General features: G+C 50.1%; 8 protein-coding genes across 8 annotated transcripts; 2 read left to right on the top strand and 6 right to left on the bottom strand.

The window, feature by feature from the left end:
* Positions 1 to 318: 318 nt before the first annotated feature.
* On the bottom strand, positions 319 to 2,776 carry PC9H_002961 (uncharacterized protein; the record flags this gene model as incomplete). The annotated part of the gene is made up of 7 exons (XM_036772561.1): positions 319 to 360; positions 415 to 960; positions 1,009 to 1,117; positions 1,170 to 1,686; positions 1,742 to 2,115; positions 2,207 to 2,577; positions 2,633 to 2,776. 7 exons carry the CDS (start codon positions 2,774 to 2,776, stop codon positions 319 to 321), a joined length of 2,103 nt encoding a protein of 700 aa, XP_036634034.1.
* Positions 2,777 to 4,598: 1,822 nt separating this feature from the next.
* Positions 4,599 to 6,402, bottom strand: PC9H_002960 (uncharacterized protein; the record flags this gene model as incomplete). Its single annotated transcript, XM_036772560.1, has 8 exons — positions 4,599 to 4,642; positions 4,704 to 4,834; positions 4,895 to 5,078; positions 5,130 to 5,390; positions 5,446 to 5,477; positions 5,518 to 5,693; positions 5,748 to 5,779; positions 5,847 to 6,402. 8 exons carry the CDS (start codon positions 6,400 to 6,402, stop codon positions 4,599 to 4,601), a joined length of 1,416 nt encoding a protein of 471 aa, XP_036634033.1.
* Positions 6,403 to 6,888: 486 nt separating this feature from the next.
* Positions 6,889 to 7,752, bottom strand: PC9H_002959 (uncharacterized protein; the record flags this gene model as incomplete). The annotated part of the gene is made up of 7 exons (XM_036772559.1): positions 6,889 to 6,982; positions 7,053 to 7,115; positions 7,170 to 7,247; positions 7,305 to 7,462; positions 7,525 to 7,560; positions 7,623 to 7,660; positions 7,716 to 7,752. The coding sequence occupies 7 exons, from the start codon at positions 7,750 to 7,752 to the stop codon at positions 6,889 to 6,891; spliced, it is 504 nt and encodes a 167-aa protein (XP_036634032.1).
* Positions 7,753 to 8,747: 995 nt separating this feature from the next.
* On the bottom strand, positions 8,748 to 9,084 carry PC9H_002958 (uncharacterized protein; the record flags this gene model as incomplete). The annotated part of the gene is made up of 2 exons (XM_036772558.1): positions 8,748 to 8,765; positions 8,824 to 9,084. The coding sequence occupies 2 exons, from the start codon at positions 9,082 to 9,084 to the stop codon at positions 8,748 to 8,750; spliced, it is 279 nt and encodes a 92-aa protein (XP_036634031.1).
* A 1,165-nt stretch (positions 9,085 to 10,249) lies between these two features.
* Positions 10,250 to 10,602, top strand: PC9H_002957 (uncharacterized protein; the record flags this gene model as incomplete). The annotated part of the gene is made up of 2 exons (XM_036772557.1): positions 10,250 to 10,510; positions 10,582 to 10,602. 2 exons carry the CDS (start codon positions 10,250 to 10,252, stop codon positions 10,600 to 10,602), a joined length of 282 nt encoding a protein of 93 aa, XP_036634030.1.
* Positions 10,603 to 11,138: 536 nt separating this feature from the next.
* On the top strand, positions 11,139 to 13,297 carry PC9H_002956 (uncharacterized protein; the record flags this gene model as incomplete). The annotated part of the gene is made up of 10 exons (XM_036772556.1): positions 11,139 to 11,277; positions 11,336 to 11,741; positions 11,806 to 12,006; positions 12,057 to 12,105; positions 12,133 to 12,344; positions 12,394 to 12,439; positions 12,488 to 12,598; positions 12,647 to 12,707; positions 12,759 to 13,006; positions 13,040 to 13,297. 10 exons carry the CDS (start codon positions 11,139 to 11,141, stop codon positions 13,295 to 13,297), a joined length of 1,731 nt encoding a protein of 576 aa, XP_036634029.1.
* Positions 13,298 to 13,651: 354 nt separating this feature from the next.
* Positions 13,652 to 13,963, bottom strand: PC9H_002955 (uncharacterized protein; the record flags this gene model as incomplete). Its single annotated transcript, XM_036772555.1, has 1 exon — positions 13,652 to 13,963. One exon carries the CDS (start codon positions 13,961 to 13,963, stop codon positions 13,652 to 13,654), a length of 312 nt encoding a protein of 103 aa, XP_036634028.1.
* Positions 13,964 to 14,894: 931 nt separating this feature from the next.
* PC9H_002954 (uncharacterized protein) lies at positions 14,895 to 15,229 on the bottom strand (the record flags this gene model as incomplete). The annotated part of the gene is made up of 2 exons (XM_036772554.1): positions 14,895 to 14,912; positions 14,969 to 15,229. The coding sequence occupies 2 exons, from the start codon at positions 15,227 to 15,229 to the stop codon at positions 14,895 to 14,897; spliced, it is 279 nt and encodes a 92-aa protein (XP_036634027.1).
* Positions 15,230 to 16,014: the final 785 nt, after the last annotated feature.

Here is a 16,014-nt window from a genome sequence, read left to right as displayed (position 1 = left end):
TCGTTCGACCCACGGTCCTGGTGTCACAATAACGGTGGAACCTTGCTCGGGGGCCGACTCTGTAGCAGTTGTGGTACGTAGATCAACGAACATAGTTCATGGATTCTGTGGCTAACATCAGCTCAAGATTCCGTTTCTCTCTAGGCTGGGCTTTATAACGCGGGGACATACGTTCTTGAAAGGTGTGAGTGGTCGAGTTGAAGGACAAATGTGGTCGATGAGTTGGGAGGATCAATTGAATTCACAATGAACGACTACAATTGCTTTCAATATATGCAACGTACTTTTGAAACAATATGATATCCAGATGGTGCTTAATCAAAGCCTCGATGCGATTGATACCGATGTATTGATAACGAACTATTAACTTGAGTCAGCGAGAATATGCAACGCAGATTCACTTAGACCACTCACCGCAGCCTCTTCTATCAGGACTTTGCGCAAGTCACCGATAATGTTGTCCATGAAGGCGGGCTGCGAAGAGAAAGGTGACATGACGGTGTACTTCAACACGACAAGGTTCTCGTCCCCTTCAGTTAAGCCGATACGTCGTTTGAACGTAGTCAAACAATTCCCATACTCTCTCTGCGTGAACGTCGTCGACGACATGATGAATGGCGACCCCGCCAGATTTTCAACGGACAGCCGGGCAGCTATCCGCTCATTGAGGCTATTTGACAGGCGCACGCTTGTGTTAGCAGAGCCATCGGCCAGACGGAAGTTGCAGACGAAGGGGTTGAGGTTGAGCTCGGAGCCAACGGAGTTCAGAAGGGCCACGGCGTCGCTGTCGGCTTCAAGCTGCGCCTCAGATACTCCTAGAATACGATGGCGGATGAATTGCTGTTCAGTGCGAATCCTCGTTTCACAGGGGTCGTCAGAACGTTGTGAAGGTAGGCGATTGAAAGGGACGACGATGAATGGGACTTGGTCACCGGACATAGTGGCTAGATGGCAATAAAGCTGGGGCCGTTATTTTTCACCGTTATCGCAATACACGGTAGTACCCACCAGACGGCCGCCAAGCAATGCTCGTCGGTGGAGGGCGCCGTACCCATGTACATTTAAACCAATGACTTCGTGAGAGAGCCAGACAGCGGCAGCAGAAGCACCAGGTTTGCTAATATGCGGAAATCGGTTAGTGACTGATGAACCAGACTTGAGCGTCTCACCTTCCCTCGACACCGAACCAGCCAATGTGGTTGGAAAGGCCTTCTTCGATGTACGGGGCTGACCACGTTACGAGATATCTCGTTCTCCCATCTCGATAGCAGAGACCCCCGGCAGGATACAGGACATACCCCGACTTGTGGGGGTCGACGGTAATGGAGTCTACATCCTTCAGACTCGCGAAATTGCGCTCGGTTTCCTTGCGCAGTCGAATAGTACTTCCCGCGTTCGCGGCGAACTCCTGAGACATCATTGTGGCAAAGTAGCCACCCCATGCGGCGTCAGCGTGAATAGCGAACGAGAGGCCTTTCGCAGCAAATTCTTTCCGTAGTTCGATAATATCGTGGACAGGATCGACGGCACCCTCTTGCGAGGTGCCTATCGTAGCGACGATCGCATAAATGGGCTGTTTAGATTCGAGACATTCCTCCAGGATAGTACGAAGGTGAGAGATGCTCATCTTCACGTCATTATCAACGTCGACGTTGATGATATTCTTTGAGCCTATCCCGGCGAACGCTGACATGGCCTAATATAAGTCAAAAGGTGTACGAAGACAATTCGATGCACACACCGGCCGATTTTGGCCATGAGTAATGGCGCGAGCTCGCGATCAACAGCTTTGGCAATCTGTCCATGTTCCAGCGCTTTGCCAACTGAAACATGCCAAGGGACTGGCACGTATGTGGGTCAACCTCGGAGTCGAGCACTTCTTTGGAGACACCAAACTCATTCCGAAGGCGAGTTGGGATATCGAGTACATCAGTAATGCCCAGGTTGAACAGATCCCACGGCGCCATTTCTCGCAATAAGCGATATTTGCCGCTTCGTGTTCTCATGCGAAATGCACGTCCAACGGAGGCGAGCGGCCCATCGTCGCGGAGAGCTCCCAGGACTGCGAACGGGTAAAATTTGAGGTTGCGGACTAGGAATAGAGATAGGCATGGTCTGGGTATCAATATTCACGAAATACTTACTAGCTCTGTCGAGAAGGCCACTGAGCAAAGAAGTAACATGTCTGAAGTAGTAGAAAACTTACAAAAGTGCCTCAAGGTTGGCAATCGTGCCGCCACCGACAAGATGTCCCCATGCGGCCAGGCCGTGCTTCAAGTCTGGATCAACCGTGAAGCCAAGCATCCTGCATAACTGGTGACCGACAATCGTCTCTAGCTCAGCCGTAACAGGACCCAAGGAGCGTATACAGTTATTTTGGTTGAGCAGCATGACAGCGAAATAGCCTAGAATCGATGGTAATGTCGGCTCGCAACACACATGGGCCAGGTATCGAGGCGAGACGATTGGTGAGGAGCCCTCTTGAAGCATCATTAGGAGCTCGTGGAGACGAGCTGATATCCTCCCGCGAACCTCCAGGAGCCCGTCAGATTGAAGGGCAAGAGGATGGTGAACGGGCTAGGACATGAGTTAGTGCTGAAGTTCATCGACAAAAAATATAGACAGATCGTACATCAGCGGGATTGTGGCGTTCTAGGCGGATCGTTTGATGGCTTCCCAAGATATCCGCAAGGCAGCGGCGGAAAAAGTCCATGCTTTCGCCGGTGGGCCCGAGGAAGAGAGCCGACGCAGTCTCGTAATCCCTGTCTAGAGGCATAGCTGCTTGGTTGGTAGCGTTGTGAGTATCGTCGACCCTGTAAGGCCAGGCATTTTATACACGATAGACGCATCGATTCTCTCAATTTAGCGAGAAAACCCGGTGGAAATGGCCCCAAGCCGCCGGCGGTCCAGAGTTTCGACTCTATCAAAAAACTTCTACCTCGAGAGTTCCACAGTTTCGTAATTTCATGGACGATTCATGGCCGAAGCGTTGCTTCCTGGCGTATTCGGATTCACGTTGTTGAAGGGGTTGATTGGGATTTCGATCATCATGATGATTCTTGGTGGTAGTGAAGATAAATAGTTCTACACGTGACTGACATCTCAACTTTCAAGCCGCGCGACACTCCGACTACAGTCGACTCTCTTATAACCCATACCTGTCGGTGGACACAAAAAAGTATGGGTTATTAGAGAGTATGGGTTGCTTGAGAGCGCTTATTGGGCGTCTATGCCAAATATACAACGAAAAAATTAAGGACATTATGTACGCTATTCTACAGCCTATTAAGATGTATCTACAATTAATGTATGGTAGCAAAAAGCATCCACGATCAAGTATATGAGAGCAAGAAATCATACAAGATTGCTTGGAAAACATTATAAAAGTGTAACGGATTACAAAAGGGTTGCAACGTATCGGTTGCGGAGCTCAGGGGTGCATCTTGGGCAGTGGTTTAACTTTTCAATGCATAGCTTAAAATTTTACTGTAAATATCAGTACAAATATGTATTATGTCCTTCTAAAAGAGGTATGAATTTCGGTATATTCAAGAGTTTATGGGTTTTGGTACCTCCAAAAAGGTATGGATTATGGAGTATGGGGGATTTTGCTAATTTCCCTGGTAACCAAGCCGGTGGACGCCAAAATGTATGGGTTATGGGGGATTATGGGTTACGAGGGCCATGGGTTATAAGAGAGTCGACTGTACATACAAGTTTCATTGAGACTCGACGATGCGAAGCTCGCTGTGATGCAAAGCAGGCTGACCCACCACTTTCCCGAGCAATCAGGCAAACATCTACCCTAGAAGAACCAAGGTTTGAAGCTTGAAACTCTAAGTAAAATAGAATCTGCACTTTATTCAGTCTTGAGTCCCCTGATACAACTCCGCGCGTCGGCCATTATTCCGAGGGTCCGCTTTGGGTAATAGAGATCGGGAACGGCGCAGAACACCCTTTGGACTCCGAACACCATGTCGGTGCTGCAACCCGCACACATCGCGCTGATCTTCCTGGAATAATTGGAGTTGCAAACATTGGGCTGCTGAGAACCCACTTTACTTGTTTCGTTTGAGCTCGACACATTAGCAAAACATTCAGGTTATGACAATGACTCAGTATATTCCATACATCCTCCCAGAACAGCCCCGCTGTGTCCCCTTCATTAGGTAGGAGTGAATTTTGATTCTTTATTCTTTACCAGTCAAGGGGGCGCACCACCCCGCCGTTAACAAGGAGTATTCGAGGGCCGGGTCCCGCCATTTGCCCAATTTGGCATTAGGTGCCAGAGAAACTCGCATTACCCAATATCCGAGTTGTATCAGGGGACTACATACTCCACTTTATTCCCAACATCCACAAGCCAATCCCCCACAAGGACGACTCCTAGATCGTACTCGCGGAATGGAGGCATTTCTCTTTCCTGCGGAGGGCCAGGAGAGGCAATTTGAAAGCCAGATGCAATCGATACAACGTTCTAGTTCGCTATCCAATTGAGTGAGAGTGGTTGATACATGGTGAGTATGCAAAATGTTAGAACAAAGTAAATAAGTCATCAACAAAAACCCTCGTGAATCGTGATCGTCTCGGAAAAGCTATCAACTCTGCAGCTGGTAGATCTTGACGCTTCGTACTTCCCAGTCTATACACATTCATAAGCACCCCATGGTAGACAAAGAACACGAGAACATTTGCACACTCACAGGCCTCGTTAAAGGACGCCCCACTAGCTCGTACGAAGTCCTCGCACGTGGAAAACCCCGTACGTTGCGCACAGCTCTGTTCTTGTCCAGGAACACCAGCAATGTTCCAGACACCACCGGCCCAATCGCCACTGAATCCAGTCAGCGAGTAAGTCATAGCAAGTCATAAAAGAGTCAACAACATAACGTACCAGAGCGTAGAGGAGAATATTAGGTGATGGTTCGTGAAGAACTGCGAGGGGTTGCACCCGGACGCGGGGAACCTTGCCTGCGGGAGTCCCCACGAGGTCGGTCGAGGCGCGCTCGCAAAAATATCGGACGGGATAGACCCCCTGGGGAAGAAAAACACAGAAATGCCGTCGCCGTTCCAAAGCACTGGCAAAATCAGTATCTGGACGACACACACTGCATTTCGCGATCACCCACTGGCATAAACACCTCCCCCATTGGCATTAAACCCCACACCGACGGAATTGCTGTCCGGCGAGCGGATTCCACAGCCCTCGTTGTTGGTGGTCGCAACCGCACAGTCCTGCGTCGCGAGCAGCGATCCTGAGATGCCCAAATCCGAAGGATTGCTCGAGGGGAGGCGACATCCCGGTGAGGTGTGGAGGGTGGCTTGGTTGTTCGTGTAGTTGTGCACGCTTTCTGCGATGTCGATTTCGCCTCCTGTTGGCCAGCTGGGTCCTAAGACCGTCGTCACTTCGGATACCCAATCTAGAGATTGTCTTAGCTTACGTACCGTTACTCCAGAAAGCACTGCCTCTCATTAACCTTGGTCGAAGGATGAACTGGAGAATTAAAGCGTACTCACGGCCATGTCCCACACCCAGTCGGCATATGCACGGCGTCCATGATGAACAGCCCCCCATTCCAAGTGCTTTGTGTAGTGATTCGTATGCTCTTCCGATTAGCCGCGACAGTAGGCGTCGTCTCAATGCGCATAACAGCGTTATTGTTGTCATTCACGGATACGAGATTGGCGTTTCGCTGAAATAGATGAGATGGGAGTTGTTTCCGGCAGAGAATCCTATGTGCGCTCACCCCATCCTGCTCATTGAGATAATCAACGATACCTAATGGTGGGATCAAAGTTGCAGCACATCTGCCCATGCTATTGACAAGTAATTGATATTCACACACCATTCGTACTATCCGGAAACGTGAAGAACTCCCATCCTTCGAAGAAATCCAAGCCCTCATGGGACTCAACCAGCCTCCATGGCGACGCTGGAGTGGGCGAAGGCTGAGAAGCAGTAGTGGATGTAGACGTAGGCTGGCGTTGAGAAGTAGTAGTAGCTGCAGCTCGGGAACTCGAAGTAGCCGCAGCCCTTGTCGATGTCGAAGAAGAGCTCCCTGAGGCACCAGAGGACGAGGACGAGGACGAGGCCGAACTCGAGTTTGACTGCGTACTGCTTTCAGAATTATCCCCGCTCGCTCCTTCATCGTTACTAGAATGCTTCGAATCTGTAATCCCTAATGCGACAACACACTGGCCATTCCGTTTTACCAGTCCACTCTTCTGGCGTCTCCTCGGTGGCACGACGCTGAATGCAAGACGAAGATCGCTTACAAGACCCCTGCTGCGACTGGCAGCAAAGTGGTGGGCGCGTTGTAGGACAGCATGAGGCCCGGCGAGAGTCAGCGCCGCCCGAGCGACGAGAAAGAGCAGATACAAAGGCAACGATGTGGCGCGCATGCCCGAAATCCCGCGACTGTTGAATGCCCTCCAAACCCTGGATCAACCAAGGATGAAGCGATGGTGCAGGTGCAAGAGGCAAATCCGCCCCGCCTGATTCAATGCGTCTATATATCAGATCTAGGAACCGGCGGCCACGGCGTGTTCAGCATCCAAATGGGCCTGTCAATCTCACCAACACAACGAGGCTAAACTGCGGAAACACGGATATAGAACTGTAACATGCATTATAAACGATCTCTGAGACACAGGTCATAAGATAAACATAATGTTCGTCGCAGAAAGGAAGATGACAGTAATACACGATACTTGCTACTGAACGGTACAACTGAACGGTACATCATCCAATGGTAATTGGCAAACGTCGCTTTTCGTGGCAAATCGTGAAGGAAAATGGGACATACGGGATACACGCGGGATTGAACACGGGGAAAGAAAAGGTGATGGGAATGGAGATGATGAATGGAGGATGCAGTGTGCCGAAGCTTAAGCAACCAAAGGACCGCGATATCCGTCTCCTCTACGGGCTGCACTAATTCCGCGAGCCAATACGACCACGATAGCGAGTGTCACTAACACCCTATAATCACAAATACCCCGATATATGCGTGATTAGGCGACGATACTGTCACAAGCGTGAACATGCATACCATTCAACCCATGCGAAGCCCTCCAACGCGTTCAGCTGACCACAATAGTTTGCAGTGGTGTTGCTGGACCGGGATTAGCGTTCGAGCATTGTGAGAAGAAAGAAGACTTGTACGGACCTGCAGTTCAACCCTCCTCCGAGCATCTCCGTGACCGCCGCAGCCGCCGCAGTCCATATCACCCACGTTAAGGCCAGGCTAAGGCGTTTTCGGTCAAAAAGGTAAGCCAATGAGAAAACCTTCTTGTATACTCACAAAATAAGGTGTGACGCGACGCTCGTGAGTACTGATCCGGTGGCGGAGTGCATGAAAAGTACAAGGTACAAAAACGAGAACACCACAGTCCAGATCGACGCAAAAAGGGTGTATCGTACACGGTCGCGCTCCGTCAAGCTGAAGTAGTCATGGCGAGCCTGTAAAATACGCAACGCGTAGTGAGCAAAATCGTTCAATTTGATAGTTGAGTAGCACGCACGTTGAACCGCGAAGTCAACCACGCCGATATCGCCAACTACGATCCCGCCAACGGCGTCAGTCTCAGAATCAGCGCATATATGCTGGTCAATACCATACCTCAATAATGCCAAAGAAGATGAGCATGCCAAAGACGACTGCAGAGAACACTGTCAGCGATGCCCAGCGATGGACGCTCAACGACGCGCTTACTGGGATGCCCTCTGCGTATATGCGCGTCCATTCCCATGATTGCAGTCGTGAGGTCGTAAAATCACAGAGATCGTTGGTAGTTTGTGGGGAGTAGGTTGTGGTACGAAGTCAAGATGCGAAACGCGCTATGGGCTATGCGACGGAAGTTTTTGAAGGATCGGACGATATGGAACCATCAATGCACTGACGTCAGGGACTTTCAGGGCCAATTAGGCGCTGGATCACATGGAGGACAGGAGTCGACAGGAGCTCACGCTACCAACTCAGAGCCTACAACTTTCGAGTACGGGAATGCGAAGAGTCAAGCGTTCCAATTGATCTTGTGCCTAGGACGGCCACATACATTGCAATGAAACGCAATGAAATGGCGTTTGTATACATCAAACGGTTATATACACTAAGAGATATTCATCACAGTGCTTTAAAGTATGTTTGCCGTGGAAGGCGTCGAACCACACGGCGCGCCTTGGTGCCAAGTTTCAACTGGCAGCGGGCTCCGAGAATTGTATTGTTCCCTCTGATATCCGAAACCACGTCGGGGGGGTCTCCGACCCGAATTATAGCTTCCTCGGTGCTCGTTGGACTGCGCTGCCAGTGGTTAACGGCGTACGGTGTCGGCCGCGGTTCATTTGGCAAGAAAACCTGTTGCACCGCCAGGTGTGTGGAGAAGGCCACCAAGTGGGTGTCGTCTATCAGCCCGCCGTAGAATCAGAACCATAGCTTGCAGCACTACTTCCAGGGGTTCCTCAGGAATCGTTGCACCACGAGCGCAGAACGTTGAACGAACGCTTTGTGCTGTGTTTGGGGCTAAGCAAAGCGTTGTTTTCGCCGTTAGGGACATGTTGTGAACGGTGTGGCCAAGCAACACTAAGCTTTGCCTGCAACACATCGGTGTCGAGGGGATAAGCGAATGAATTGTCTGTGAAAGGCGAGTGATATTGACGAATGACAATTTGTATACATCATGTAACCGCCAAAAACTATGCCTGTTCGCAAACCGAGAGAGATGTAATCGTGCTGCCGAGCCTACGCTCATCCAAAGTAGACTTGCTACAATGCCACAGAATGTCAGTCCCAGATATAGTCTCAAACAAATGGTAGGCCTCACCGGTGCATTCCGAACCTGAATGAACGAATCAGAGAAGATGACGATGAAATCGTCCCCTCGCACATGCGGTATCTTGACAGTAGCTTTCCCCGAGTGGATGACAGCCGTCTCATTGAACTTTGCGCTGCGCTCCCAGTGGTTATTGGCGAAGGTATCCAGGAGTGGTTCAACGGCGAAGAACCCTGTCGCACCGCCAGGCGTGTGGGCAGAGGAGATGGAGGCGGTGATGGTTGCGCCTGATGAGTTGTCTAACCAGACCATGTTTAGTTTACGAAGGCTCTAGGAATACTTGAAAGGGGGTTAGCATCAGGTACTCAGGAAGTAAATCCAGTGCAGTGCGAGGGCTCACTTTGAGAGGTTCAATTGGAGCTCGGATTTGGGGGGATATTCATGGCTCCACTTTTATACAAGCAGAGGAGAATACAGCAGAATGCGAAGAATACCTGACGGGGTCACCTGTACTGAAGTGCGATGGTAGTGCCGAAGCGAGTTCCAAAGGCGTGAGGCATGCGAGGCAATCACGGCGTTGGTGTAGCGAGCTCGAGTAGAATATTAACTACCATATTCTCAGAAAAGGCCGGTTCTGCAGCGCCGTTTCGGAATCAGAATCATGGAAGACTTGCCTCCTTGCCTCCTTCGAACCGACATGCGAGGCGGATTCAAGTCAGTCGATGGTGGTGGCTCAATGAAATTTCGATCTCAGCGAAACTTCTCTTCGGCTACAGCCCTCTCAGGTCTTTCTTCGAACCAAGTTCAAGACTAAGGCTGCCTTGCACATATGGATGCCTTCGCCCACTCGACGGCCAACGTTCACCACGATGAACACGATACGAGCAGGAAAAGGGAATGGCCCTGACAAAATCTCCGGAAGTTCGCTATCTCAGACGCCCCGCGTTCATCTTCGCATTAATGCTGTTGGGCCGCCGTCACGGTAAGGCGCTGTTTGATAATCGATCTCACTTGGGAGACCACGAAGATGTCAGCAACAAAATCCTACTTGGTGCAGGCTTTAACAGGAGCGTGGTGTGTTCCTTCGACCCTCCTCGTCGGACAGGTACAGCGACTCCCCAAAAGGTCATGTACAAGCAAGAAGTTATCCACGGTTCTGATTCTACCGCGTCTTTCAGCAAGAGTACATGTGGACGCTACTCTTCTACAATGTCCCCGAACTCCTCATATTACTGACTCGCGCGCCTCGCGACCTCGGAAATTCTTTCAGTAACTTCGCTTTTCAGCACAGGCGATCCAGTTGGGTGTCCTGGTGATTCTCATTGCATTCTCTCCCTGTCGTATTAAAGCAACGTCTCGGGACGTACATCCCCCAAGCAGCAGCCCCAACCCCCAAGGTGAGCCAAATTGCCCATCTACTCGCTGACCTAACCATCATTCCCATCATCCCACCTAGATCTCTTCGTAAATCACAGACATGGTCTGGATAGGCAACGAAGCTGGCGAAACCATCAACGTCTCCATCACCTCCATCCACACTCCCGGCGGTGCGACAGGCTTCTTCCCAGTGGAGCCGGGGTATGCATCCTATTCCACAAGCCACTGGCAGCGCAACGCCACGGGTGCTGAGACGGCTGTGATTCGACTGGGGCAAAAGATTGTTACGGTGCCGGATGTGCTGGGCAACGATTTCCTGCTCATTTTTTCGGATACGTACCTCAAGATTCCGACTGAGGTGGTGAGTGGGCCTGATAGAGGCTGCCATTATTCGTGAAACTAGGCTGTGGGCTGACGTTTTTGTAATCTTAGCAGGCGTTCTTTGGAGCATGACGCCCCTCTAATCATTCCGAAACACGACGGAAACCTGGCTGTTTATGTAGCGTTGCATGAATATAACTTGCGTTGAGATGGCCATCTCGAACTCACTGTTACACATTGACAACACATTGAGACAAGACCAGGGCCAGTTACAACTCCCTGATCAACTCTTAATCCAGCTAGTCATCAGAGGAGTCCGCCAGACAGCGCACTGGCACCCTACGGCGCCCTCGTACTGCGATGCAACTGTCTCACACCAGTGTCTGGATGGCGTAGCTTTGGTATGTCTCAAATGCCTGGATCGAGGAACAGCCATGGGCGCTTAATACTGTCCACACTGACTCGAACCTGATGCGACTAGGATGCGTGTTCTCGCCATGGGAGAGCCGGAGAGAAGACGGTCTTCGTTATCGTGGGTGAACGAATGACATAGGCTAGCTGCGCAGCGGCCACATGCTAACTTATCTTGGTGGGACTTTTCATCTGAATCCATATGTCGGTCTTCACTGTGAGCCCGTATTTTCCGTTCGTCCCAGCATCAACCCTCCATGCATCGTAACAAAGAGAAACCAAAAGCCATCGACCTCTCGCACCACCTCTCGAATGTCTCCAAAGCCAGGAAGACATCCCCCTTGAAAGGATTGCAACGATACTCGGGCAAGGAAGGGGTAGTGCAGATGGCTGGAGGTGAGATCAAGATTATCAATGCGCGATGGTCAGGTTGTTGATTAGTCCTCTCCACTAGGTTTCCCCAGTCCTGCATATTTTCCCTTCTCAGAGCTGAGCGCCGAGGGCCTCGTCCCCGACAGCTTTCCCTTATCGCCTACGTCGTCTTCAACATCCGCCTTCTCTTGGTTGTTCAGGCTTTTCCAAGGCTCGAAACCCCCAGAGAAGACTACTCATTTGACGATACCCAAGTACCCCGCAGCCCCAAATGACCTAAACTTGGCTGCTTCTTTACAGTACGGTAAGCCCGAACCTGACTCTCGAATCAAGCGCCTAGCCTTATCACTAAGTGAATCCGGATTCTCTACAGGGATGGCGAAAGGCGTTCCGCAGCTGCAGAAGATCTTAGACGAACTCGTAGGTAAAGTCTACAAACCGGCTTATGAAGATAGCGTGATACTGGTACATGCTGGCAATACAGACGGGTACAGTGGCCTATCCGAAGATGTTTCCATAGTGTACTAACTGTCGTTCCGACAATATTGATAGGTGGTTCAAGTGTGTGCAGACATTCTGCAACCCAGGTGACGGGATACTGGTGTCGGAATGGACTTACCCATCCGCTGTCGCAACTATGGTTCCGTACGACATCAAACCTGTCCCCGTGCCAATGGATGGGCTAGGTATGAGTAGCGTAGGCCTTCGAAAAGTCCTAGAGGAGTGGGACGGGAGTGTCTCTGGGATGCCTAGGTAACGTATATGATTAGTATGTTCCATCTTCTGGTACTCATGATCTTTAGGCCTCGTGTGATGTACATCGTACCAATTGGCCAGAACCCAACCGGCGCCGTGAGTTATGTATCACCAGTTTTGTAGCCGTCGACTGATGAAATAGGAAAGACCATGGGTATTGAACGAAAACAAGAAATATACAATATCTGCGTCGAGTTCGATGTCCTCATCGTCGAAGACGATCCCTATTATTTTCTTCAGGAGGCCCCCTATGTTCCCAAGTCAAAACGCTCCGCGATTGCTCGGTTCAACAGCGACGAAGAATACCTGTCACACTTGGTTCCAAGCTTCTTGAGGTAATGTACAGCACTTTTATGAGGAATGTAGTAGATGACACCAATATAGCATCGACTATCAAGGGAGGGTGATCCGTCTCGACTCTTTCTCCAAGGTATGCGTGGATGGGGCTCCGGCGGAAGCACTCTAAAGCCGATTTCAGACCATTACACCTGGGTGTCGCCTCGGATGGTTTACTTGCAATTCAACTTTCGCCGAGCGCTTCGAACGGCAAGGAGAAACGACTACGCAAGCACCTTGCGGGTATGGTCAGGTATGTTATTGAGTCTCTCATGTACTCCGCCTCTTGAATTTCGGGTAGTCGATTGTGACAGCGCTCTTGTTAAATTGGGGGTATGATGGGTATATTCGATGGCTCAGAGGTACGTGTGGTACACATACGTTGCCCATCATTCTCGCTCAAACTCTCACAGCGCTTGCTTCTCAGTACCAACTTCGGCGCGACTTCATCTTGGATTGCTTGGGCGATGAGTTCCACTTGAAGCTCCATTACGAGACATCCGGCGTCTGGAGTGGCTGCGATATTTATAGGGCGTATGGCAAGGCTCCTGCCGATGTCGCCTTCAACGAGAAGCTTACCACAATCAAGCCCATGTTCTCACTAGTGCCTCCCACGTCTGGCATGTACATCTGGGCAAGTTACTTGTCAGCTTCTACGTGTGTGTACGATCATTTACCGTCTACATCTACCTAGTTGCAACTCCATCTGGACAATCATCCTTCGTTCGATGGCAATGGGGAGACCCTTGAAATGCAGCTTTGGATAGACCTTGCTGAAGCGGGAGTTTTATTCGCGCCTGGCTGGATGTTCTCAGCCAAGGAAGAGAACACTGACGTGCCCGGCGAAGGCCATTTCCGGATAAGCTTCAGCAATGCAGATGTAAGCACACCTTCCTCTGCGTCACCGATACTTGATATGAAAGCTCCCGGATGGCGCAGTTCGAAGTCATGAAGAAAGCGATCACAATATTTGGTGTGGTCATCCGCAAGTTTTTCGAAAGAAACTAAAGGGTGATGCGAACGTGCTACTTTGGGGTACGCCGTGGAGTGTAGACTCACCCTATATGACATCTGTTGGTTTGCTTCACAGATGCCAAGAGGAGAGTGCTTTGAATGTCTAATGTATAGGACACAGATATGTGTACCTTTCGATATTCTCTGTGGATAATACGACCACTTGAGTGCCGATTCACATTGATCAAATGCTACTGATACACATCAAAAAGCCGTAGATAGGTGAGGCCGTTTCCTGATGGTAGGTGATGCAGTCGGGAGGGCCCCCCGCTCAAGCAAAGTACACTTGCTATCATGACCACGTCGCGTTAGTTTCCGACACACTGACACATCCATCGGGAATGCTCACATTGGTGTCCGGGACTTGGATGACCGCATTGTCATAGACCAGGAGGAGATCAGTCCCCTTCACGTTGTTCACCGTGACAGAGGTATTCCTCAACCGAATAACAGCTGTCTCAGAAGCATTCGCTGCGCGTGACCAGTGGTTCACGGCCCAGACTTCTGGCGCATGTTCAACTGGGTAGAAACCAGCTGCACCGCCGGAGCGGGCGGTGATGGAGACATTGAGGCATGTGCTAGCTTGGTTGGAGACCCAGACCATGATTATACGGCAGATTCTGGGGGGGCAGGGTGTCAGTTGGGTTGATTGGCTGGGCAATGGCTCGAGTTATTGGAGCCATGACTCACCTCAAGAGGCTGAGAGATGATACTGGAAGCTCGAGCTTGGGGGGTAGAGCATATTCAACACGCACCTTTTATATCGACATACAAGAAGAAAAAGGACAATGGACACTCAGACTGGACGTTCGTGTAAATACGGAAAGCTGCTAGAAATCCGTCCCCTAGCACAAGCTGTTCGCCAATTAGTGAACCTGCGTCGGCAACTCCTAGAAAATTGCGCGATGAAAGAGGTTACTTGAACCATAAACTTGAAATTCCATATTCCCGGTCGAAGAGAAGCGGGCGCTACTAATAATGCCATAACTTTCCGTATCGCTTTCAATCCAGAATCACGGATTACTCGCCTAAGGCGCGGCCCACTAAGCACTAACCCTCGAGATGTTGTCCTCAATCCATCTTTTATGGTTCTCTTGAACTTCGCGAGACTTCTTTTGAAATCTAGGGCGTACATGATTGGTTTTCCCGCCGGTGTAGGATCGACTTCGACTAGTCGACGTGCACAATGATCCTGTGCGGCTCAGTCCTGGCATAGATTTAGCCATTGAGTACATTGTGGATGGTATCGTGAAATACACCGCCAGCTGTGGTCAAGTGGTCAAGTATCGCATTAGGGTTTCTTGCTTTTTCGTTGATACTGGTCACTTTCTCTAAGGCTCACAAATGTGATTTGTTGCGACCGATGAACACACAACATCGGAGTCTGGTTGAGGGAGCAAAAGATATCATCACAGGGATGAGGTGTACGTGTGTATTGGATGGCACAATCAACGGGCGTCACTATTTAACACACATCACAGGCACCCTCCCAGTTCACTAAGCCATGGGCACCTACTGAATAACTACACAATTGTTCAAGAAATGGATTTTTGCTATAATGAGATATCATGTTAATCCATTGTCAGATAGCTCAATAAACCCTCCTGACCTTGGTAGATGGCTGCACGATGTATGTATCGTTGTAGACGACGAGAACATCCAGCGCACTGATAGCGGTCTCAAACTTGACGCCGCTTTTCTCAAAGGTGACGGTAGCAGTCTCAGCTCCGCTGCGGGACCAGTGGTTCTTTCCATGTGTCTCGACGAGTAGAGGTTCGGGGATAATCTCGAAGTTACTGGCATTACCACCAGTCTTGTTGGTGATAGCGACGATGATAGTTTGAGCAGATCGGTTGGATACCCAGACCATGACTGTATCGAAACTAGATTAATATAATGAGCCACTTTTGTCAAGAGCCTCGTTTAATCAAGGCTTACCCGGAGGGTTATAAACGGTTGAGAGTTGGGAAGAGTAGTTCGAACTGAGGATCTCTCTGCTTGATGTGGCAGCTTTTTATACAGCTGGGGGTACTACGGTCAAATAAATCCGAACGAACAAAGCCAATATCGATGTAGCCAACCCTGCCTAACACCGAGGGCGAGATTGTCAACTGCGACATCAGAAACCGCTGGTATGATGTGAGATGACGAAAGCATGGCACTGAGGAGCGTAGAACTCACTACAACTACCATTCGATAAACAAGGCCCAAGCGGTACTTCAATTTGGGGTGCCGGTGTTGTTATATCTCCTGGTCCAACAGCCGAAGCGGGTATGCCGCTGGATTGAAAAAATGCCTAATCCGCTCTTGAGGTGCAGGTCAATAGTGTCACCGAGTCATCTGCAATGGAAAGCTATTACTTGCGGCCCGGCGTTGGTACGGCTCCTGGTTCAACAATGATAATCACCACATACTTTGGGAGGATTCTACCTATCTGGCTATGATCTAGCCCTGGATTGCAGGCGAAGTGAAGCATGGAACAACCACAATGTGTCTCTTGCGGTGTTGTCGTTCTCGTTAACAGCGATCTGGCCGGTTGAACCTGCTCGAAGGACTTGATCAAGATGCTCTCGCAGATCCCCGAAATTGAGCATCGTAGCGGTTGGATCCCTTCATCAGTTTTTCTCTTCTAGATTTAGGTCTCGCTAGAGAATG

This window comes from Pleurotus ostreatus, assembly GCF_014466165.1.
Source record: "Pleurotus ostreatus strain PC9 chromosome Unknown scaffold_2, whole genome shotgun sequence".
Classification (NCBI taxonomy): domain Eukaryota; kingdom Fungi; phylum Basidiomycota; class Agaricomycetes; order Agaricales; family Pleurotaceae; genus Pleurotus; species Pleurotus ostreatus.
The sequence above is the reverse complement of the archived record's forward strand: the minus strand, read 5'-3'. Positions and strand labels throughout refer to the sequence as shown.